Here is a 24,976-nt window from a genome sequence, read left to right on the forward strand (position 1 = left end):
AGAAGCATCAACTTGTCAAAGGAAGAGGAACATCTCCTCCCTTGGGAGGAACAGTAGATAAGCCTGGGAGGATGGAAACGGATTAGGTCTACGTGGAGAGGCCGAAGTGTCCAAATCCATCAAGTCCTAACTCAAATGCCACCTCCTACATTGTCTTTCCTGAATCTCTCACCGGAGCCGGCTCCAGCTCGCTCAACCTCTTCAGACTTTCTACCTTGTAGATGTTTATTTGTACACACATCTTATTTCCTTTCCTATACCAAGACCTCTTTGAGGGCAAGAAGAACCCGTTTCCCCCACAGCACATGTGATACATGGTAACCACTCATTCACTCTGGGTTTATTAGATGGATAAATGGGGTGGGGGACAAGACAAGAGATGCCTGCACCAGAGACTCCAGCGAAGAGCGAAATCTTCAGACCCACAACTAAACAGTTTGAGGCGAAGCCAAGCAGGAATCCTCCCAGACTTCCTCCCGCAAAGATGAACTGCTGTCCTCTGGCCTCCAAACTTGCTCTGAGGACCCCACGTCGGTACCTTGCGACTGCCCTTACCAATGCCTGACTCAATACTGGAGACAGCCTCCGGCCAAAACCTATACTTCCTCGTCCCCCATCTGAGGCAGATGCTCTGACTACACTTAGCCTTCTTCTCCAGGCCCCTCTACTCGTTTCCCGTCTCCTTTCTCGCAGTCACCACCAGTAGGGCGTGCGTTGGGGCAGCCCTAGCCGGCAGGGAAGGGAGGGTCCAGCGACCGGAAGCCGGAGCCGGAAGCCGGAAGGGGGCTGTGAGGACGTGTTCTGTGGAAGCCAACGCGGGACCCGGCGGGGCCGGCGACATGGAGCCGCTGTACCAGCAAACGCACAAGTGAGGGACGAGTCGGGCAGGGGCTGGGGCAAAGCCAGGCTGGGCGAAGCCTGCCCCCGGCCTGGGGCCTCGGGCGTCCGCCAGTATGGAGGCCGAGTCCTTCCGCCCGGGCGCTGCAGGGGGGAGCAGCTCGGAAGTGCTCAGTCTTTGACGGGATGCCCAGGTAGCGGCGGCCGGAGGGTCCGACCTGGTGCCCGAGGACTTTGGGCCGAATGCCTCCGGGGATCTTGGAGGCCATGACTGCCCGCTGGGTAGACTAGGTGAAGGGAAAGTCGCACTTTGTCCAGCACCTGCCAACTCTACGGTCCGATTTGGTAGAGCTGGTGGGGACTCAGGGCCCCGGCACAGAGGAGTTTACTGGTTAGTTGGAGAGTCAGGACGTGTACGAAGAAAGGTCTAACGTGTGGCACAATGAGGTGGAAGGTAAATGAGCAGTACCAACAGGATCTCCTTAAGTAATTTAGAAGGATCCATCACTGGGATAAGGTCGTCAGAAAAAGTTTAATTAATAGCTCACAGCTCCTAAATGATGTTAGTCCCTAGTCTTTATTGACTCAAAACTTGTTGCTTCTACACTGTGATTTTTTTCTTTTATTCTGATTTTGGTTTATACTAAAGACCGTATTTTTATGATACAAAGAAATTGCTCAGATAGCATTCAGTATTATTACGGTACTTGCTATTCATATCTGGTTACAGGTCACCTTTAAGGAAATTGAGTTTTGGTTTAGCTTCTCATAACTTAAATTCCTTGGTAGTGTCCTTTATTCATATTGTCCTGCATTTTTGGAACTTGCTGAAATGTGTAATTGAATATGAAAATAAGATCATACCTATCATATTTGGGGGGATGATTTATCTTTTATGATTTATCTTTTATTGTGGTCAAACATGCATAACATGAAAATTTACCATTTTAAAGTTAACCATTTAATTTTTAATTGTTACCAGTATCATTTAGTTTGCCATTTAAAATTATAATCATTTCTTTTTTTATATTTTATTTATTTATGTATGTATGTATGGCTGCATTGGGTCCTCATTGCTGCACGCGGGCTTTCTCTAGTTGCGGTGAGTGGGGGCTACTCTTCGTTGTGGTGTGCGGGCTTCTCCTTGCGGTGGCTTCTTTTTGTTGCAGAGCTCGGGCTTTAGGTGCACGGGCTTCAGTAGTTGTGGCACACGGGCTCAGTAGTTGTGGCTCGGGGGCTCTAGAGCGCAGGCTCAGTAGTTGTGGCACATGGGCTTAGTTGCTCCGCAGCATGTGGGATCTTCCCCAACCAAGGCTCAAACCCATGTCCCCTGCATTGGCAGGCAGATTCTTAACCACTACGCCACCAGGGAAGTCCCTATAATCATTTCTAAGTGTACAGTTCAGTGACATCAAGTACATTCACAGTGTCGTGTAACCATCAACATTATCCATTTCAAGAACTTTTTCATTATCCCAATCAGAAACTCATGTACCCATTAAGCAGTACCTCTCCATTCTTCCCCAAGTCCCTGGTAACCTGTTCTGCTTTCTGTTTCTGAATTTGCTGATTCTATATATCTTATATAAGTCGAATAATATATTTGTCCTTTTGTGTCTGGCTTATTTCACTTAGCATAATGTTTCCAAGGTTCATATATGTCATAGCGTGTATCAGAACATCGTTCCTTTTTATGGCTAAATAATATTCTTTTGTGGATACACACACACGCACACGCACACGCACACACCACGTTTCGTTATCCATTCATCTATTGATGGACACTTGGGTTGTTTCCACCTTCTGGCTGTTGTGAATAATACTACTGAGAACGTTGGTGTACAAATATCTGTTTGAGTCTCTGTTTTCAATTTTTTTGGAGTGTATGCCTATATCTATCCTATTCTAACAACTTCCAAATTTATGCTGTAGTTTTGTGCTGATGAAAACACTTAAAATCACACCTCCAGGGCCTTGGAAAGAAAGAAAATGGGGACCCACCTCTCTAATGAATTCACAACAAAAGCAATACTTTGGAGCATTAGAATAAGAGGAAGGTGATCCAATTATTGTTTCATTTTCTAAGTTTATGTTTCATTTTCATTTATGTTTCATTAAGTTACTCTTTCATTTTCTACTTTTCTTTCTTTTTAGTTTATTGATTATGTGTTTGGTTTGGGTGGGTGAAAATGTAGAGCCTACTTTGTAATAGTATTGAAATGACAGAATTGGTCTTACACTGGGGAGCCCTATTCTCATATAATAATTATAGGAAGGAACTTTAAAAACTAGATCTGTGAGTCAGTTGGAAAAGGAATGAAACAGGAAATTATACTCATGTTACTAAGAAAGGGCAGATCTTTTACAATAATAAGGCTCAATGGACTGAGTAGTGCTTTGAAGTTGATCTGTGATGTACAGTCTCATCTGGTTAGTTAATTTGGTTAAAGGATGTTGCTAAGGAGGCTGTGACCCAGTTTATTTTTAAGAATAATTTTGTTCACAGAGTCTCAGACTACCTGTTATCATTGCAGCAGGTAGCTGATCACATAGTAGACTAGGAAGCTCAATTCTATGTGAACTTAGAGGAGCAGTACTCAACGGTGTCCCAAACAAGATTTGTGGAGTGTAGATGAACTACTTACCTCTGCAGGCCTCCAATGATTTACCCTCAAACTCTGGAGACCCTTAGAGTCTATAGCAGAGCTCGCCAACTTTTTCTGTCAAGAGCCAGATAGTAAATATTTCAGGCCTTACAGGCAGTACGGTCTCTGTAGCAGCTGTTCAACTCTGCTATTATAGTGGGCAAGCAGCTATAAGACAATATGTAAACAAATGAATGTGACTGTATTCCAATAAAACTTTATTACAAAAACAGACAAGGGGCGAGATCTGGCCAACCACTGCTAGGCCTTCTACTATGCAGTCGTTCATTCATTCAGCGAATATTTATTGAGCACCTGCTCTGTGTCAGGCACCATTCCCAGTGCTAACTGTACAGCCCTGCCCTCAGGGAGTTTACCTTGTTTCACGCTGCAGTATATTCTGATCTGCCTCCTTTCCCCTCAAGGACTGAACCAGGACTGGGGATTGTGGTTCTAGATCTCTTCACCTTGTTTTCCTCATCTGTAAAATGAAGGTTTTGGGCTGATTAAACTGTAAGTCTCCTTTCAGCTCCATAATACTGGTGATTGGGTGTCTTTAAAAGGAAACACACAGAATCCTGTGCGCATCAGCAGTTAACTTTTGCAATTGCAGAAATTAATGATTGCAGCTGAATTGACACAACAGTAACTGAATGTATTAATTTCACTGGAACTTTGAACCCAATTTGTAGTTATCTCTTGCCACGTCCCTGAAAGTACATTGAAATTAGATCAACATTTTAAAGTGTGTATCTTGAAAACGCCTGAACTACCTGAACAATGAATGAAAAGAAAAAAAGATGAAAAACAGGTTAAACATTTTGCACTTAAATAATACTGTGTTAGGATGAACTTTATAGAGGAGCTAATAGCCAGGCTTCTATTTTTGAGATCCCAGTGCTTGGAAAGGTGCCCATATTTGTCCAGGATCATTCAGTGCCCTGGACCTTATTATCACTAGAGATTCTGATTCAATAGGTTTGGAGCACAAGAAGCTCTATTTTTAACAGGCTCTCCAGGTGATTTTGATGAACAGCTGGGTTTAAAGACTGCTACCTTATCTCAAAACCAGCTTTTCCTTTTTTTGATTTTCCCTTCTGATGAGAGGCTAAATATAGTCGAGGCAAAGTGGGTGAGTGAAAATGCCCAGATGGTTCCCACTACTTTTAAGCAAAGCTAAGTAAAAACAACACACTTCTGTATGGGTTACACAGCAGTTTCGTATTGCATTTGGATCTACACTTTAAATAATTATGATTATCAGTACCCCGTTTTACAGTTGAGAACACCGAGGCACCAAGGAATTAAGTGACTTGTTCAGTGTCCCTCAGCTACTGCACAGTGGCACTAGAACTTCAACTCAGATCTTTTAACTCCAAAACCCTGTTTCCTGCTCAGGTTGGTCAGAGGCAGCATGGTTGCAAAGTGGATGTATATGATGGGGCTGGGGTAGTTCCATGGACTTTTAAAAAACAATTCTGTTTTAAAGTTCTTCCTAGATCTTCTACAGACTGTTTTTTTTTTTTTTTTTAATCAGCAACAGTGACCCTTGCTTATTTGCTACTAGGTCTCTGCTTGGTTATGTCTTCACCCAAGCCCACCATGGACCCCATGCTAGGCAGGGCTAGGACTTCTGATTTCTAGTGTCCACACCCCCAAGTCATGCTTGTGTAGCAGCTGTTCCGTATTGGCTTCAAATGTGTGTCCGAATTCCCAGTTCAGTATAAAACAGATCTGCCGCTCAGCACAGCAGTTCCCACCATGCCATTCATGCTTGCTTTGTTGTTTTGCATTTATTTCCTCTCTGGCATGACATGTAGAGATTGTATCGCTTTATTGGCTCTAACTTTTTCAGTTCATTCAAAGCAAATAGAGATTGGATGGAAAAAGTCAGTAACGTTTCCCTGCAATTTAAAGTTTATCCATTGTAGCTTAGAAAACAGTGAAAGCCAGCTGAAGAGTGGTTATAGGGTTTTGTGGGTATGGGCATCATCTCTCCTGCTGTCATAGAATTTCAGAATTGAAAGTGACTGGCAAGATCTTCCATTCCAACTCACTTTGGTCGGGAAGACCCTTTATAAAACTCAAGGTAGTTCATGTACTCTGTGTTTAAACATGCTGGAGCTCTTCTTTTTTCCCTCTTCTTGAAGAGAAAGTTTGTAATTGTTCTCATTTTTCCCGGGGTTGAGCTGAAATCTGTCATCTTGAAATTTGCACCTTTTGGTTCTGGGTCTCCCTTAAGGAGCAGCAACAGAGAACAAGCCCACTCCTCTTTTCTGTATGTCATCTCCAGATACTTGAAGAGCCCCAGCTGCCCCATTTTAGTTTAGTTTTTTCTTTTCTTTTCTCAGAGGATCATTATCACTAGCTCTTTTGACCATTCCTCTTCATAACTTGACTTCTAAACTCTTTTCCAGCCGTCCTGTTCATCTTCCATTGGGAGAAACCTTTAATTGGTAGTGTTCCTTTAGCAGATGGCTCCCAAAGTTGAATGCCATTCTATATTGTGCATTTGACTTTTTTTTTTAACCTCAAGTCAAAATGTGTGGGTTTTTTTTAAACATCTTTATTGGAGTATAATTGCTTTACAGTGATGTGTTAGTTTCTGCTTTATAACAAAGTGAATCAGCTATACATATATATATATATCCCCATATCTCCTCCCTCTTGCGTCTGCCTCCCACCCTCCCTATCCCACCCCTCTAGGTGGTCACAAAGCACCGAGCTGATCTCCCTGTGCTATGTGGCTGCTTCCCACTAGCTATCTGTTTTACACAAAATGTGTTTTATCCCTGACAAATTCATCTTACTACTTTAGCCTAAATGAAAAATGTTAATATATGTTTTGTGGTACAATATCCTTAGCACTCACTAGAGCACAGAATCATGTGCAAATTTCATAATCAAACGTTGATTTTTTAAAAAATATTTATTTATTTATTATTTATTTTTGGCTGTGTTGGGTCTTCGTTTCTGTGCGAGGGCTTTCTCTAGTTGCGGCGAGCGGGGGCCACTCTTCATGGCGGTGCGCGGGCCTCTCACTGTCGTGGCCTCTCTTGTTGCGGAGCACAGGCTCCAGACGCGCAGGCTCAGTAGCTGTGGCTCACGGGCCCAGCTGCTCCACAGCATGTGGGATCCTCCCAGACCAGGGCCCGAACCCGCGTCCCCTGCATTGGCAGGCAGACTCTCAACCACTGCACCACCAGGGAAGCCCTCAAACGTTGATTTTTAAAAAACACTGAGCAAAACACAGAGCCAAAGGCAGTCCTTTGGTGGAACCTGGAAGTCTTCCCAGGATCCCTTGGGGACCATGGTTTTGCCTGCCATGAGTCCCTCATCCTTAAAATTTAAAATATTTGTCAATCTAATGAGAGAAATATGATGTCATTATTTATTATTTTTTTAAATATATTTATTTTGTTTATTTTTGATGGCGTTGGGTCTTTGTTGCTGTGCGCGGGCTTTTCTCTAGTTGCGCGAGGGCTACTCTTCGTTGCGGTGCGAGGGTTTCTCATTGCAGTGGCTTCTCTTGTTGCAGAGCGTGGGCTTCAGTAGTTGTGGCACACGGGCTTAGTTGCTCTGTGGCATGTGGGATCTTCCTGGACCAGGGCTCGAACCCGTGTACCCCGCATTGGCAGGCGGATTCTTAACCACTGCACCACCATGATGTCATTGTTTTTAATTTGCATTTTCCTGATTACTAGAAGAGTGTCTCTTCATATATTTATTGGCCATTTGGGTTTCCTTTTCTGTCAGTTGCCCTTTGCCCATTTTAAAAATTGCTTTGTTTGACTTTTCCTATTGATTTGTAGCAGTTCCTTATACATTCTGAATACTATTCCCTTGTTATCTGCTGCAGGTATCTTCCAGTCTCTGCCTGTCTTTTTTTTTTTGTAAATTGTGCCTTTGGTGTAAAAAGGTTTTTGTTTTAATGTAGCCAGATCTATCAGTCTTTTCTTTTGTGGTTTGTGGTGTTTTGGGGGTAGTTTTGGTTTTTGTCTTGTTTAGGAAATCCTTCTTTAACCTGAAGTCATAATATGCACGCCTATATTTTCTTCAGAAAGTTCTAAAGCCTCACTTTTTACATTTAGGCTTTAAACTATCTTGAGTTTATCTCTGTGTACTGTTACGTGAGGTGTCTTTTTTCCATATGGATAACGAGCTGAGCCATCAGCACTTATTGTAGTCCGTTCTTGTCCCACTGCCGTTAGAAATTCACCTCACTGCCCACATCCAGGCCTTCAGGGAAGTCCTAGTTCTCTTTTCCATCTCAGCATTGCCATCCAGTCCTCTCTGGCTGTTTTCACGGTGGCCCTGATCCAGATGTTGGTTTCTTCAAGCTGCCTTTCTACATCTGCCTCCATATCTCCACGTGCCTCCATTCTGAAGCATCCGGACCTGCCTTCCTGAAGTAGCAGGCTCTAGGAGTGATTTCCTGCTGCCTCTCAGGACCATGGGTCTTGCCCAGGAGCGCTCTGAGAGTCGTTAGAGAGCTGCTCTTGCTTCTGGGGCCATGGGTCATGTTTAGAGGCCACGGGGACACCCTGGAAAAGACTAGAGGCAAGTTCAAATGAAATTTGGGCTCCTGGCTCGCATTGGTAAATTCGGGGTCACAGTTTGTGGTGCTCATGGTGGAGGATGGTTGCCGACCTTTCCCTCAAGGGTTGGTGATGATGGAAGAGCTCACAGGCCCCTCTCATGTGGCTCTCACGTGGGGAGACCAGAAGCACCAGGAGGCGGTTGTTGGGGTAGGATAAACAGTATCCCCAGGACTGATCACAGAGGACGGCTCGGAAGGGCTCAGCGGGTAGGTGACCTTGCCCAATCCCCAGGGAGCCTCCAAAAGATGCTCTGGGGCCTGATGTCCGGGACCATGCCAGAGGTTCTGGGTGCAGTGTTGGCGTTTCCAAATGAGATGGCAGTCGCCTCGTATTGCCAGGGAAAGATGTTGACCAAACAGGAGATCCGTATCTTTCAGGGCCTTCCTCTGATGGTTTCCTCCAACTAATCACCTCATCCCCTTCTCCCCTCTGACCCCAACCCTCAGGCAGGCCAGCCTGCTGGTAACCCACGTGACGTGCCTTGCAGGCCTTTTTTTTTTTTTTTTTTTTTATTATTAATTTATTTATTTATGGCTGTGTTGGGTCTTCGTTTCTGTGCTAAGGCTTTCTCTAGTTGCGGCAAGTGGGGGCCACTCTTCATCGCGGTGCGCGGGCCTCTCACTATCGCGGCCTCTCTTGTTGCGGAGCACAGGCTCCAGACGCGCAGGCTCAGCAATTGTGGCTCACGGGCCCAGTTGCTCCGCGGCATGTGGGATCCCCCCAGACCAGGGCTCGAACCCGTGTCCCCTGCATTGGCAGGCAGATTCTCAACCACTGCGCCACCAGGGAAGCCCTTGCAGGCCTTTTTGCACGTCTTTTTCTCCACATCTTCCTTCACCGAATCATGTCTGTCTTCTTCAAAATGATGTTGAGAACTCCCTTCACCCACAAAGCTTTCCCCAGCTCACTCTTCTGTTCATTGCCTTTGCTTAGCACTGCTGCCCATAGCTCCTCAGCTTTCTTTTTGTTTACACTTCTGTGTGTTCGTGTTCTCTTAAATCTTCTTGGGACTTTACATGTCTATCTGGCCTGTCCTTCCTAATTACACTGTTTCTCAAGGACAAGGATTATATCTCTCTTGCCCTTTGACTCTCCCTAGTACAGACCAGTGCTCAGCACATTGGGTCAAAGAACAGAGAGTAGGATTGGCTGGGTCCAGATCGAGGTTTATCACTTGGTGTGTGACCTTGAACAAGTTACATAACCTTTCTGGGCTTCGGTTGTCTTATTTACAAAATGAGGATGATAATAGTACTTTCCTCATAGGGTTATTGACTTTGCAGAACGTCTCAGATGCAGTAAGCACTCACTAGATGCTGCCTGTCAGTATTATTATTAATATTAATGTTAAAATATTAGAAACCGTGCCAAAACATGTGACCTGAAGTGCCACATACAAATTTTACAGTTCAGCAATACTGTCAATTTAAATCAGTTAGATGTTGGCATTAGAAAAATTGTCTTTCCTGACCGAAGCGCTGTTGATTACTCCTGTCTCACTCATTTCCTCCCTCTTCCTTTGATAGGCAGGTCCACGAGATCCAGTCTCACATGGGACGCCTGGAGACAGCCGACAAGCAGTCTCTGCACTGTGAGTAATTAACTATGGAGACCAGAGTCCTTTCTCTGATGACACGGTGCTAATGGGCTGGGTTTCCTGACTGCGTTTCTGCCTCAGGGGCTTAATGATTCAGCGTGGAATGAGTTCTGTTGTTAGGGTGGACAGAAAAACCCTATGGCAAAGTCACTGATTTCCCTGATTGTGCCCTTTGGAATCCCACAAGTCTTATCCCCCATTACCCCTCCACTCAACCTGACATGGCCCTATGGGAATGGAAGTCCTTTCCTCCATCTGTCTTAATCTCATTACCTAGTCCGTAGAGGAATGTGGTCCATAAAAATTCAGAGATGTTTAACTGGAATTGGCCATTTCTTCTGAGCTGAGAACTGTGGCTTTTTAGGCGGATTATCAGAAACGACGAGCAGTATTAATTGGTTTAGTTCCCACACCGTGATTTCCTTTGAGAAGAGTGCTGCTTTCTGTGTTTTTGTTTCTTCTCTGTTGTAAGAAAAGGTCATTTTTCTGAGTCGGTCACACAGGCATTGCTGATCCCCCACCCACTGCAGATGCGGTCCCCTCCTCTCACTCCTCGGCTGGCGCCGTGCCCGTTTCTCCTGTTTTCTCACGTCCGCTTTCTGCAGCTACAAAAGCACCTCTTCTCTTGGTCCTGTGCCCTACCTTGTTCTGAGCCGTGCTTGTTAACTGTGGGCTACCCTAGGAAGGTGACATTTCTGTCTCTGCTATCGTTTCTTTTTTGGGCAAGAGGCAATCTGGATGCCTTTTTCTGCACACGGTTTAGCTGCTTCTGTGCGTTGACTTTGTTTGCCTTCCCAGCAATCTCATTGGTATATGATTAGAAATGGAAAAGTGGTCATTTTGACTGTTTATTGAAAGGGATAAGGTAAATGACTGTATTTATCATATCGTTACCTCTGTGGATTCTTTCCTGTTGATATTCGGTCTATTCTGGGGACTCCAACATCAGTCTGCCCATTCTTAAGGGAACTCTTCCCTATGTTTCACATACTAAATCTTTCCCTTTGCGCTTTTTTTTTTTTTTTAACCTCATTATGTTCTGTAGGGAGTTCAGTTGGCAGTCTTTCTACTAGATATTTATAACCCATATCTGAAAATAATCTCAAATGAAAAGAGGCCTCAATTTGTATCAGAAAATACTACATTTTGCTTAAAATATTTATTTGGACAATCTTTAAATGTTCATTTTATTTTCTAAAGGCAGGAAATTTATTTCTACAGATTTATCTTCAGCTTTTAAAAAAATTGGCATTGTTATGGCATTAACAGCTATATATATATATATTTTTTTTGAAACAACGTTTACAGTCACTTAGTATAATTTGAATTTTTTCCCCATCATCATTAGTGTATGCATTTTTCTCCTTTTGAAATACATATTTTTTAGTTCATTTGATATAGAAAAAAGATATGTTTGATTTATTCCAATTTAAGTTCACTATTATTATTATTATTCCAGCAATTATTCTTTGACTTTGTTTGCCTTCCCAGCAATCTCATTGGTATACGATTAGAAATGGAAAAGAGGTCATTTTGACTGTTTATCGAAAGGGATAAGGTAAATGACTGTATTTATTATTTTTCCAGTAATTATTCTTTTTTCTCTTTTGTGCAGTAGTAGAAAACGAAATCCAAGCAAGCATAGACCAGATATTCAGCCATCTAGAGCGTCTGGAGATCTTGTCCAGCAAGGAGCCTCCTAACAAAAGACAGAATGCCAAACTGTGAGTACTCTGACACCCCAGGCCTATCACGGCAGGCCTTTCTCCCAGGGGAGGCCATCACATATTCTGAAAATCCCATTTATACATTGAAAAACTGAGACTATGCAAAGATAAAGTCCCATAAAGAACACAATTCTGTTTGAGTGATACCCCCTCGGAATAAAAAGCCTGTGTTGTACAACACAGGGAATAGAGCCAATGTTTTATGATAACTGTGAATGGAGTATAACCTTTAAAACTTGTGAATCACCATATTGTACACCTGTAACTTATATCATATTGTATATCAACTATACTTCAATTAAAAAAAAAAAAAAAGAATAAAAAGCCTGTCAGGTTAGTGGCTCAGAAGCCTCATGTCTCCTTTTCTCGTTGGTGTCATTTAGAAATTTTGCCCCCGGTACTGTTTTTCTGACCAGACCCATGGCCACTTGAAACCTGATGCTACCGGGGAGTTTCACTCTGCTCTTTGGTTCCCGCTACATTCTTGGGTTGAAATATCTTGCTCTTAATCACTCCAATCAGTGTATTTATAATGAAATACTGATCTAATGTTTGATACACCCCCATGAAATTAAAGTGAAACCACCCTCACCATCTCTACCCCAACCCCTGCTCCCAAAAGTTTTATGAAACTTCATTGATGCTTTACTCCAAAGATGCCCTTGGGCTTCTTCCAGGAGAGCGATATAATCCCTGGAAGGTCAGGAAGAGGTCATCAAACCTGCTTCCTGTCACCTGTTCCCTGTCATGCATCCAGAATCAGAGACCAGCAGATATTTAAGTAAAGCTGCTGGAATCTCATGTGCTACCACCCTGCTCTAACCACAAGCTCTTTCTTTACTTTCAACATCATTGATCAAAATCAGATTATTTGAGGGGGGTGGATGGCATGGAGTGGTGTAGGGAGAGGTAAGGAAATGTCTTCTTTCCTGAAGGCAAAGCCTGGCTACCTCCAATCATGCTGCTCTTGACTCCTGGAATTTAATCTCTCTGTCAATTCTAGTCGTGTCGACCAGTTAAAGTATGATGTCCAGCACCTGCAGACTGCTCTCCAAAACTTCCAGCATCGGCGATACGCAAGGGAGCAGCAGGAAAGACAGCGAGAAGAGCTTCTGTCCCGCACCTTCACCGCTAATGTAAGCCAGGCGCCTGGGTGGGATCTGCAGGAACTCGACAGCTTGTGGGAGCTGCAGCTCAGGGCTCTGAGCGGCGGTCTTTTAGGGGATGTCTGAAGCAGACTGATCGGACAGGAGGAGAGCAACCGGAAGTGACGGCAGACTTTGTGCGTTGCCACAGAGACTAGAGCTAAGCAGGGAATCTTTCTCTGTCACAAAAACCTGAAGAGGAAGCAGTTAAATTGAGGGAACGAGCAGAGGTGAAAATTACCTGGTTTGACTGGTCCGATGCAGAGAGGTGGACGTTCACATGGTGGAAATGTTTTCCTGATCAGATCGAGACAGATGATTAGAACTTAGGCTATTTGCAGTGAGGGCAGCGTTTCAAAGCTGCCTTCAGGCAGTAGCCGTTGTGGGGGGGTTGTGGGGTGTGTGTGTGTGTGTGTGTGTGTGTGTGTGTGTGTGTGTGTGTGTGTGTTTCCAGTGTCAGATGCATTAAAATGTTTTTGCCCCTAGTCTGAGCGGCAGTTTGGAGGGATTTGTTAACAGATATTTCATTTTAGCGGGATTCCTTGACTCGAGCCTGTTTGAAAGTGGCCTGTTGGTTTGCATGTTTGATTTCTTAGAACACCCTTGTCCCTGTCCTTTGGTCTCAAGAGGATCATTTCCCACACATGGCTGTAGAACATACTGGCCTTTGTCGTGTCCTGCATAATGTATTCCACCAAATTAGGTGGGCCTTGTTGGGGGGGAGAGTTGTTTGTTTTGTTTGTTTTTACAGAGAGTTTCATTTTCTAAAGAGATTGTATTAGCTTTCTAAGCCTATCAGAATTCAGATCAGCTCCCACTTTGCAGATGTTTAACTCTCTTTGCTGTGTCCACACTTGGAGTAATGTCCCCAGGTGCTTCAGAATGTGCCTATGTAGTTTGGTTTCTCTAGCGCAAGCAGTCAGGTAACTGTGCTTAACACTTCAGAAGTTCAATGAACATGTGTTGGTGGTATAATGGTAAGCAGAGCCGCCTTTCAAAAGAGTAGAGAACTGTACGACACACGAAAAGGTGGTGTATGGGCTTTTGCTAGCTGTGGCATTGGTTATTCCAGCCTTTTTAGGCCATGGATGATGGCTCAGAGTTATTTTGTTTCTTACCAGCCTAGTGTGATGCTGTGCGTACAGTGGGCCCTTAATAAAAACTGACCGAATGAACTTCTTCCTGGTCTGTCTACGATCGGGAGGTATAATACATTTTTCTGAGAGATAACAGCCCATCAGCTGTACCTTTTCAGATGGGAGGGTAAGAAGGATTTGTATATAAAAGGCATTCAATAAATATTTGTCAAATAAATGAAAAGAAGTCTCTAATTGATTCAAACACTGGAGTCTTGACCCACCGAGCATCAGCTTATGCAGACTGCTATTTAAGGTACCGAGAGTAAAGCGTGTTTAAATTTAAAACCATGACTCCTACCTCTGAGAAACTCCCGTGTTAGCAGGGTCGGGGGACGTATACCTGAATGAAAAATGATTGTGAACTTGAGCAGCCAAGAAAAGGTGCATTAACCTCTTCATGATGATGGAAAGTGGTAAAAGTGGCACTGCTTGGCAGAAGAGTTTCTAATGGTCAGGAGGCGGGAGAGAAGACAGTGCTGTGGCTGATCGTGCCCTGCTTCTGTGTCCTTCCCACTTGCTGTGTAAAAGTGGAGCCCTGGGATTGGTCTTGCTGTTTCTCCCTACAGGATGGTTAAGAGGGCAGGCTCTGCACCCAGCACTGGGATTCGTGCCCCGCTGGACGTCTTAACCAGCTCTGCGTACTCTTGAACAAGTCATTCCACCTCTCTGGGTTTCCGTTTCTTCATCTAAAACGGGGATAATATCATAACTACTGCGTACGGGTAGAGTGAGGATTAAGTGAGCTTAGGGTAAAGAGCATGCACAGTGGAAAGCACTGGATCAGTATTAGTTTTTTCTGCCTTCATTTCTTTATAGACTTTTCTTCCCTGCTCCGGTGGATAGACCCATCCTGAACACCGTTAGGCCCTTAATAGAAAGCAGTCTCTTCTCTCCTTAGCCAGTCTGTCTAATTGGAGGGATAAGCTGTAGATAAAATAGCCGGAGGACAAAAGCAAACCTTTAACACTGCGCTGAGGGAAAGCCAAGTAAAGGAACATTTGGAATAAGCTAGGTTAACAAGGAGTCAGAGAAAGCCTTTAGGAGAAGCCCAGCAAGGTCTTAAAAGAATAGAGTTTTTCCTAAGCTGGGGGAATGATATGGAGGCAGGGATGAACAAGACTTGTGTGGTGGAACCCACTTGCAGAGTGATAAGTCTGAGAATTCCTTTTCCTCTGAGTGGACAGAGGCCACCCCAGATCTTTGCTTTTTCTTCTCTGTTAAGTTCCTCTGATTCTCGCACCATTCCCTCTGGCTGTTTTTCTGGCTTGACCTTGGCCAAGAGGCAGAGCGGTCAGATGTGGTGGGACCCCAGGAGCTGACCAACAAGCAAAGTAATCAAGTGCCTGCGTTTCTTTCACAGGACTCTGACACCACCATACCAATGGATGAACCACTGCAGTTTAACTCCTCCCTCCAGAAAATTCACCACGGCATGGATGACCTCATTGGAGGCGGGCACAGTATTCTGGCGGGACTGAGGGCCCAGAGACTGACCTTGAAGGTGGGGGCCCTTTTCAGGGACAGGGAGAAGGCCTTTTGTTTTGGCTTTACCCAAAAGTGTGGGACCTGCGTTTACCTTTTGATCGCATACCCCTAAATTGTGATACTGTGATAGTGAGACAGAGCCTTTGAGTTTGGGTTCCTTTCTGTTGGAATTGAATTATTATGAGTCCAAAAGGAGCCAAATTCCCTTTGCCAGTAGGTGTTTCTTGTGTTTGCAATGAAGCATAATGTGGCATCTCTTGGTATCCAGGTCTTTTTCCATTTCCTGAACTTAATGTAAAGTGACTGCTGCTATGAGAGGAAGCAATAATGGACTGGGAAATTCTGTTACAGAATCCGCTCTCACAAGAAGGAAGACGCAGCTGTACTTGGCCTCTCGCTCTCTCTCGGTTTTCCTGTGTGGCGCCCCCCCCCCCCCGCCCCCACCGGTGGACGGCCTTATAGCCGAGACCTCTGTACTGAGGTCTGAAGGGGGTCTTAGGGCTGAAGGGGGACTGAAGCTGCAACTGAAGGGGGTCTTAGGGCTGCCTTGGTTGACTAGCAGCGGGTGCCTTCCAGAGCACAGGCTGGTGATCCCCGGTGACTCTTCACTCTCTCTTTAGCAACAGGTATTCCTAGAAGCCCTGCCCCATTGGCTGAGACTCAAAGCCCCTGGGAGTGGTTTACAGAAACATTACACAGCCTCTGATGTCAGTCATGATGTTTCAGCCTCAGCCCTTTTCCTGTATCAACCCTGATGGATAATGGGGTGTGGGCTGTGTCTGTTATCAGGGTGTGGTCCCCTGTGAACGAAGCCCTCCCAGCCACTGAGCTGTGAGAAGCAGTCACTCGGAAGCGTGAGCTTTATCTTAGTTTTTGTTGGACCGCGTTGAGCCTGTCAGCTCCACGGGACTTCTGTACATTTCTGAGCAGCGCCTGCCACCTTTACCCAGGAGAAGGTCAGGCGAGCTGCGAGTGACACTTATCTCTTGCTGATGGCCGCAGCGCTTCAAATGGTCTGGGAGCGTGGTCTCCAACAGCTCCATGGGTGCCCCCCTTTCAGAACAGCCACCTGCAGTAATCTAAACTGATACATGATGGTTAATCCTCCCTTTCTTTAGAAAACTGCTGGCCTCCTTCCCATATCTCAGAAAAACAGTAAAACCCTTTTTAGGACGAGACTCACCATGTCACACTCAAGTTGACCCACTGGGGGTCAGAGCTTATTGTTAAAGCACATGTCAGCTTCCTCCCGAAGTCTGGTGTCACTGAGGAGTCCAAGCAACTTCTGCCCCAACACTGCCCCCAGAGGTGAAGCGCCGGGAAGCCTGGTGGTCAATCAGGGGCTGGAATGAGAGGTTCCTAATTCCGTTTCCTCTGCACACCTACTATACCTGTCTTTTGCCTCTTGGTTCCCTCCACCTGCCTCCTACCCCACTTCTGTCAGGGAAGTTTCTGCCCAAACCATTTGAAAGGAACATAGGAGGGAGCGTGAAGGAGCCGGGCCTTGATTTGGTGAAATTTGGGGTGGAAAATGAATAACATTTTTGAAATTTATGTTAATTTTCAAGTGATTTTCGAAGCTTGGTACTTGAACTTCATAGCGTGATGAAATAATCTGCTCTTTCAGAGCTAAGCGGAATCTATAGTGACAGTCTAGTTTATACCATCATTGTTATGGGAAAAACATGTCTCTGGTCTCTGGCAGAGATAAAGTTTGACCTGAGAGATCTCACTCCATGAGGCTTGTATATCATTGTCTGGGCAGAACGTGGGTCTTGATCTCCTGTCCGTGATGCCTTGTGTTGTTCTCACCTCTCTTGCATCTTCTCTCAGTTGCTCATTACTGTGTTCACTTAAAAAATGGATGCAGGACATTAGGTTAGATGCCGTCATACAGATGCAGTTGGTGATGTGTGTAAGTTAAGTTGGGGTCTGCCCAGCTTTCATTTATATTTGTTACTTCATACGAAATTGAATGTGCTTAAAAATGAAAATTAGAAAGCAGAGAGGAAGGGTGGCCTGGGTGATTTGGGCTGTTGGTTTAGGAATAAAATACCCTTTTGTTTTGGGTGGTGGGTGGTGACATTTATATAAGGAGTTTTAGGTCCTTGGGTTGGTGTCTGCCAGTTGTGTTTCTGTGGTTCCATCTTGCCCACTTCAAACTCTCTTATAAACGTGGACACAGACCCATACGTTGTACTCAGCAGAATCCCTGAGGTTTCTACTCTACAGAGTACACAGGCTGAGAGCAAGCATTTTAGAGCCAGGGAGCAGAGAGAAGTTTTTTGATGTTGCCTTTTTTTCAATATAAAATATTCTAATTTAAAACTTTTCTTATGGAGGTATAATGTGCATACAGTGAGGTATACAGATCTTATTTGTACAGATCATTGAATTTTGACAAATACATACATCCGTCTTTGTAACTCACACTGCTGTCAAGGCAGAGGCCGTTTTCACCACCCCTGAAAGATCTGTTGTGCCCTTTCCCAGTCAGTCTACCCCTGCTCCCTCCCCCCGCCCCAGGCAACCACTGTTCTAATTTATTTCACCATTTATTAGTTTTGACTGTTATTGAACTTAATGTAAATGTATTCACATTACGATTTTGTGTGTGACTTCTTCCTCTCAGGAATGTTTTCCAGGCTCATTCATATTGTTACATGGTGTAATCAGGTCCTTTTTATTGCCCAACAGTATCCCATTGTGCACAGAACATAAATTGTTAATCCATCCTCTGGTTGATATACACCTGGATTGTTTCCAGTTTGGGGACATTCTTCTGTTTTCTTCTAGAAGCTTTATTATAGTTTTAGGGTTTTTGTTTAATTCTACGAGCGAATTAATTTTTATGTATAATATGAATCAAAGGTCTTTTTTAACACATATATATTATATACAGACATATATGTACGTGTGTGTATATGATACATACACGTGATACTCATTATACAGCCATTTGTTCCAGCACATTTGTGGAAGACTTTCCTTTCCCCCTTGCTTTGCTCTGCAACCTTGACCAAAAGTCATTTGGCCATAGGAGCGTGATCTGTGTCTGGTGCTGCTGCTTCTTGTATGCTTTAGGCATGACCAAGAGACTGTCTGTTGGTAAAGCCCCATCTCATGATGACATTCACCCATCCTTGGCAGAAGGAGTTGATCTTTGTTTTTCTTCCTCTTCTTGTCTGTCCCAGGGGACCCAGAAGAAGATCCTCGACATCGCCAACATGCTCGGCTTGTCCAACACAGTGATGCGGCTCATCGAGAAGCGAGCTTTCCAGGACAAGTACTTCATGATCGCTGGGATGCTGCTCACCTGTGTGGTCATGTTCCTCGTGGTGCAGTACCTGACCTGAGCCAGCCAGGCCCTGTGGCTGAACAGTGGTCCCGCGGCGTGGCAGTGTGTGTGAGTGTGAGTGTACAGAGAGAGGGAGCCCCAGAGGCTGCCTTCTGAAATGTGTGCCCATCTTAACTGTGAAGACCACTCGGAAGTAATTGTGACCTGTAACCTGGTGGGAGTTTCAAACCTCTGTCTTTTGTGACATCTTGGAGGGGAAACTCGTGCTACCAAGACGTGGTGCTTAGGAAATGAACGAAGTGTCTGTTCTCTCTCATGCTCACTCTCACTCTCACTCTCACTCTCACTGGGGGAGGAAGTGATGCAAGGGTGAGGGAGGACCAGGGAGAGGGGAGGAAGAGAATGGCCTTGGTGGTTTTTGTCCTCATAGCTGATGTGCACCCGGGAAGGCTTTCACGGTGAGCTTGCAGACAGGACTGTCCACTCTTTGCCATCCACTGGCCTTTCTGGCTCCTAGTAGGTAGTCTAGAGCAGAAGCAAAGAGAGGAGGGGAAAGAGGCCTTCTTTTCCTGCACCCACTACAGTAGGTGGGTTCACATGCTCTTGCTACTAGCCACCTTCCCCCACACCCCTCCAAAAAATAATGACATGCCAATGACTGACTGCTAATACTTGTCATCCTTCCCCGGAAGCAGCTACCTAGAGGAAACGGAGGCATTGGCGCTGTTGCTGATAGCAAGATTTTCCACATCACAGTTGTTGGGTGTTTCTCCTTTCTAAAGTAAGGCCAGTGTTAACTCCCTGGGAGTGGTCAGTCTTGAAACTGAAGACCCTAGTCACCGATTTTTTTCCCAGTAGTTAATGGTTGGCTTTTAAGACTGCAGCCTGGCACCCGTGCCCAGGCTTTGGTGGGTGTTTGCCCCTTATCAAGTAGCTGTGAGCAAAGGTTAGTGATTTGTCTTTTAAAGTCTCATCTCCAGTTTTAGTATCTCTAATTAATAATTGGCTCTCTTCCCTTCCTTGAAATATATTAGCAACTGCCAGCCAAGCCTCCATTCTGCCCAGCCAGTGTGGGCACATGCCACCCTAGAGGCGTCTCTGGTGTGTATGTCCTTGTAAGACTCTGTTTTCAGGGACCAGGACTTTTTTCCTTCTCGGACCAACCCTAGTTTAAGGCTGTACCGGTACCCGGCGTATTGTGGAATTTATTGTAAAGCCAGTCTGTTCAAAGAGACTAATCACTGAAAGTACCAGAAAGACCTGGTTAGCCTATTTTTTCATCTGTCACAGGCCCTACCAGCCCTAGGCTCAGTATGGCAAGACATAAATAACACTCACAGTTTCCCAGAGGAACTGTAAACCTGGTCAGTATTAACCCCACCTTTGACTGTCTTGCCCTACCTACTTCCTGTCTTTGTTTCTTGTCATTTGGACTATCTTCTGTCATCTTTCTCTTTTCTGTGTATTTTCTCTTCCACCTCCCTTCTTTACCACCACCCCCCCCCCCACCTGTTTCTATAGCAATATTGATCTTTGTAGGCACATCTGTGGCATAGATCCCTTTTGGGGAAATGTTTCTTAATTGTCACAGATTTTTAACATGAGTTTCCTGGGTACTGATTTCACACTTTTGGTAGGATCTCTATTGCTCTTACTTGTCTGGGCTAAACAGGGGCCCTGGGTTTCCAAGGAAAGGGGAATCTTTGATCCCTTCATAAAAGGATTGAGGGCCCTGCCAGAGTGAAAACATTGGCCTGATGGACGGACAGAGGGGTGGAAGCATCTTCAGACCTAGCTCTGACTTTGGGGAGGCCCAGTTGGAAATTTCCATCATACGCAGCACCCCTGTCATTCCAGGGACACAGCACAGGTCTCTTAGCAGTCCATGAAATGGGTTTTTAAACTGCACAGACTTGGCTCTGAGCCTGGGCACCTGAGGATCTCCCCAGACAGTGCGCTTTGGAAGAAGATGTACAAGGAGCAGCTAAGCCATTTGGACTTGAACTCTGGGGAGGCAGAAGCTCCCCTCACCCTCTGCCCTCTTTTGGCTGATGTGACACCTATTTGTAATGTACACCAGTCTGTTTCCACACTTGCCTTTCTAGTGATTGTTGGCCTCGACGAACCAGAAGTAAGGCCTTCCTTCGTGCTGCACCTTCAGAGCCATTCTCCCTACTTTGTAATAAAAATCGAGGGGGCAGTTTGTGGGTCTTCACCACCCGGAGCTAAGGAACAGCAGCCACAGTATGTCTGGAGACCCTGGGGCACCTCGTGTCATCGTGTGCTTGCCCTTCCCTGTCACACATTGGCTTTCAGTGCTCTGTGAGAAACACACTTTGTCTCCACAGTCCTCAGAGTATCGGGCAGGGTCCCCAGGCCAGGGAAGGAGCACCCTCTGGTGGAGTTGGGGGGAATTATCAGGTGCAAGAATCTCCAGGAGCCGCCTCTGCGACCTTGTACAGGATTTTGGTGTACCTATTGTGGTTTAAGACAGGTGGGTTGTCAAGGAACTTGGAATATCTTCATTCCGTGGATGTGTACTCCAGGTGTGATCACCTTAAGAAAAGCCGAACTCCACGACCAAGTAAGTCGGAGAGTCTTGATTTTATAGAAAGCTTCGCTGCTGGGATTTTTCCTGTCCTTTGCCCTGATTAACTTAAATGGGTTTGATTTGCAAATTTGGCTTTACACTCATTGTTTTTGAAACACATCAGTTGAATAAAGTTGCTGTTTATTTTATTTAGAAAATTACATTTTGTAAAGGAATTTGACATTCATCGTCATAACTAATGACCCTTTTTTTCTCTCAGGCCAGAGATTCTGAAACACTGTTCCAAGACCAGGGGTGGGTTGGCTGCCTCAGCAGTAGCTGGGAAACTTTTTAAAAATTATGGATTCCTCCGGCCTACCCCAGACCTTCTGAATTAGAATATTTTTTAAGTCTCTAAGGTAATTCTGATGTGTGTCTTTTTAAAATTTATTTATTTATTTTCCAAATTTATTTAGGTATTTTATTTTTGGCTGAGTTGGGTCTTTGTTGCTATGCGCGGGCTTTCTCTAGTTGCGGCGAGTGGGGGCTGCTCTTCGTTGCGGTGCGCGGGCTTCTCGTTGCGGTGGCTTCTCTTGTTGCGGAGCACGGGTTCTAGGCATGCGGACTTCAGTAGTTGTGGCTCGTGGGCTCAGTAGTTGTGGCTCGCAGGCTGTAGAGTGCAGGCTCAGTAGTTGTGGCGCATGGGCTTAGTTACTCCGCGGCATGTGGGATCTTCCCGGACCAGGGCTCGAACCCGTGTCCCCTGCGTTGGCAGGCAGATTCTTAACCACTGCGCCACCAGGGAAGCAGTAGACAGAGGCTTTTGTTTTAATCAAAGACTATAGCATTTGAAAACATGCTGAACTAAGCATATATGAGTGAAGAGCAAAACTTACCAAGTCCAAAATAAAGTCTTAATTTGTTTATATCTTATTCCAGGAAAGATTTGAGGAGACTTAGAGGAAATAACTAAGACAGTGAAATATAAAGAAGTGAGAACCAAGAACAAGTCAGTAGAATGTCAGTGCCAAGAAAAAGACACATGCAAGTCATGAAGCCCCACAAAAACACTCTGGGGAATCCCTGATTAGGCCTGGAGCCAAGGCAAAGAGAGAGAAGCATGATATGTCACTGTCTGTTGAAGGGTAGGATGTCATATTTGCTCAGAGAAGAGCCCAGACCTTGACTACTGCTAGCTTGCCTGTGGCCCTTACTGGAAGTCACGCATGGTTAGTTTCACGGGTCTTCCCTCTAATCGTCACAAACCCTCTGAGTTAGGTTATGTGTCATTTCCTTTGTGCAGATGAAGGGACGGAGCTTTAGTGACTTTTCTCAAGGCCCCACAGGGAGTCCTGGAGGAACCAACCCCTTCTCTGTCCAGCTTCATAGCCCAAGCTCATAAACACTGCACCCGTGCTTGGGACGAGATGCAGGAGACCAAGGCAGCTTTCTGGGATTGGGTAAAGGGCTGTAACGCATTTGGTGCACCTTACATGGCAGGTTCTCTGCTCTGAAGTATTTTCCTTATTTGAAGGGGGAGAGAGAATTTGAGGAGGAGCTTCTGGAGTGGAGAATGGGAGGTGTACTCAGATCTTGCCACTAGGGAGCGACATAACCCTTTCTGGCTGGTCTGCCCAGAACTCAGCTCTGCCTTAGGCCTGGTGTACTTGGAAGAGGAGGAAACATCCTGATTTTAAGCAGATTTAGTTTGCTTCCTTTTAATAATATATGTATTTTTTCCCAATTTTATTTATTTATTTTTGTCTGTGTTAGGTCTTCGTTTCTGTGCAAGGGCTTCCTCTAGTTGTGGCAAGCGGGGACCACTCTTCATCGCGGTGCGCGGGCCTGTCACTGTCACGGCCTCTCCCGTTGCGGAGCACAGGCTCCAGTCGCGCAGGCTCAGTAGTTGTGGCTCACGGGCCCAATTGCTCCACGGCATGTGGGATCTTCCCAGACCAGGGCTCGAACCCGTGTCCCCTGCATTGGCAGGCAGATTCTCAACCACTGCGCCACCAGGGAAGCCCCAGTTTGCTTCCTTTTAGATCCAGAAATTCCCTGCCGAGTAGCGGCTTCGGGCTGTCCCCTGGAGCTCTCAGGGTATGGCCCAAAATGCCTTCCGAAATCCTAGTTCGTTGTAGTGTCTAGGGCTCCCCTCCCCTTTCAGTCTTTCCCTCAGCACACGGGCATATTGCAGACAAGGGTGGAAAGTGGTCCCCGGTGTGGTGTCAGTTCCTTCTCCCCTTTTTGTGTGCTTTCATGTCATGTGACACATGGGAGAGGAGGGAAGTGGGATGGCGGTGAGGGGACTCTGCAGGTCCTTGGCCCGCTCAGGTGCAGTTGGTAAGCCCCCCACCATAGAACCACCTCGATGAGCAGGCCCCCCTCATCCCCACATCCCGCTAGCAGAGGGCTCCCAACCTTGGCTCCACATCGGGATTCCCTCCAGAGCTTTTAAAGATACCTGTGTGTGGGTCTTAACCCTGATCCATTCTGATTTAATTGGCTTGGGTTGCAGCCTGGCTATGGGGAGTTTTAAGGGTTGCCCAGGCAGTTGTAACGTGTAGACAGGGGTGAGAGAGACTGGTCTAGCACAGGAGGTTTCTACCCAAGGCAAGGCGGGGGACCGCTTCCCCAGACCAGCCGGGGATGGGGTAGAAGCTTACTTCTCCCATGTGGTTTGGGAAGGGGCCAGATCCCTCCCGGCCTGCGGACCCCCTCATTGACTGATTCCTCTGTGTCTGCTGAGGACAGTACCTTAGTGTGACAGGCCAGCCTGTCACTGCCCCCTCCAGTGTACCTCCTGGCCCTCCCTACCATCCCTGCCTGGTTCTCCATCCTCTCTGGACTGGTTGGCCTTCTGGGAACATGCCATGCCCTTTTGTACATCTGCATCTTTGTTTCCACCCCCAACATACCTCCAGCGCCACATAGTCCCTGGGGAATGGTAGTTGTTGAGGTGTCCTCACTGCAGGGACCTTTCTTGTGCATCCTGTGCACACAGTAGGCGCTCCACAGGTACTGGGTCATGGCCTGTAGGAGGGCACTTGAGGAGCCCGGCCCAGGCAGCTGACAGACTACTGAGAATGGAGGCCATGGACCAGCTGCGCTGCTGTGACTAGGCCAGGAGGAAGCCGGAAGGGTCAAGGCCACTGGTGGCACTGGCCTTGTGCTTGTAGGCCCTCAACAGCAGCGATGGTCAATGTGAAAGCAGGCGAGGCACGGGAGGGAAAATGTGCCAACCAGCACTGTTTGGAGAGAGACAAGGGGGCAACTAATTCGTTTTGGCTTCGAGGCTGAAAGTCCTGAATCCTGGTGACCTCCTCAGGCTGGAGTAAACCAGGATGGCTGGTCACCCTGTGGACACTAAAGTCTGTGACTGATTTAGGGCACCCAGGAAGAGGGGACTGTGGCTGTGGAGGCTGTCTCCCTGACCTAGCAGTTCTGTTGGTGGCGTCTCCCCAGCCCCTCCTCCTGGAGAGCTGACATAGACTTGCCCAGGCCCAGCAGGGAAGCCTTCCACCTCCTCAGCCTTGGGTACCCAGCTACCAGAGCCTTGGCATATGCCCAGCACCGTGTTAGCTGTTTCAGGGCAGACAGAGGGGTTGGAAGCAGCCTCTGCCCTCTGCGGCGAGCAGTAATTAAAGAGGCACGAGGCAGCAGTAAAAGCCCTGAATCTAGGATGCAGACGCCTGGTCTCAAGTCGCAGCCCTGCTGGCAGCAGCCCCATGGCAGGCACCTCTCTGAACCTAAGCTCTCTCCTCTTAGAATGGGAGTAACACCTGTCTTTGTCCCTTCCCAGGGTGGACATGGGGCCCAAATAACCTAGTGTTTGTAGCAGACTCCAGAGGTCTGAAGCAGTGCTTCTCAGCCTAGGCCACTTACGGGGGAGCTTTAAAAAGTCTTGATTCTGGATCTTGCCCCCAGAGGATCTGAGCTACTTGATCAGGGGTGTGGCCTGGATTTCAGGATTTT

General features: G+C 46.1%; 1 protein-coding gene across 3 annotated transcripts; it reads left to right on the top strand.

Annotated features, from left to right (window-relative positions):
- The first annotated feature begins 764 nt into the window (after window positions 1–764).
- GOSR2 (golgi SNAP receptor complex member 2) lies at window positions 765–21,225 on the top strand. 3 transcript variants are annotated; one of them, XM_059908035.1, is made up of 6 exons: window positions 765–868; window positions 9,610–9,674; window positions 11,296–11,404; window positions 12,411–12,543; window positions 15,052–15,192; window positions 18,371–21,225. In XM_059908035.1, the coding sequence occupies exons 1-6, from the start codon at window positions 840–842 to the stop codon at window positions 18,530–18,532; spliced, it is 639 nt and encodes a 212-aa protein (XP_059764018.1). In that variant the 5' UTR covers window positions 765–839; the 3' UTR covers window positions 18,533–21,225. The 3 variants fall into 3 exon arrangements, with proteins under 3 accessions (XP_059764018.1, XP_059764019.1, XP_059764020.1); XM_059908036.1 differs by having other exon boundaries at window positions 11,299–11,404; XM_059908037.1 differs by lacking the exon at window positions 765–868 and adding an exon at window positions 918–1,031.
- The last annotated feature ends 3,751 nt before the right edge of the window (window positions 21,226–24,976 follow it).

Source organism: Balaenoptera ricei, chromosome 20 (assembly GCF_028023285.1).
Source record: "Balaenoptera ricei isolate mBalRic1 chromosome 20, mBalRic1.hap2, whole genome shotgun sequence".
In the NCBI taxonomy this organism is placed as follows: Eukaryota; Metazoa; Chordata; class Mammalia; order Artiodactyla; family Balaenopteridae; genus Balaenoptera; species Balaenoptera ricei.

Excerpts from the sequence above, each read along its gene's own strand:
- GOSR2 (XM_059908035.1), top strand. The coding sequence starts at position 840 with ATGGAGCCGCTGTACCAGCAAACGCACAA. Across the intron at positions 11,405-12,410 it reads AAAAGACAGAATGCCAAACT|TCGTGTCGACCAGTTAAAGT; the intron begins GTGAGTACTCTG and ends TGTCAATTCTAG. Across the intron at positions 15,193-18,370 it reads CCCAGAGACTGACCTTGAAG|GGGACCCAGAAGAAGATCCT; the intron begins GTGGGGGCCCTT and ends TGTCTGTCCCAG.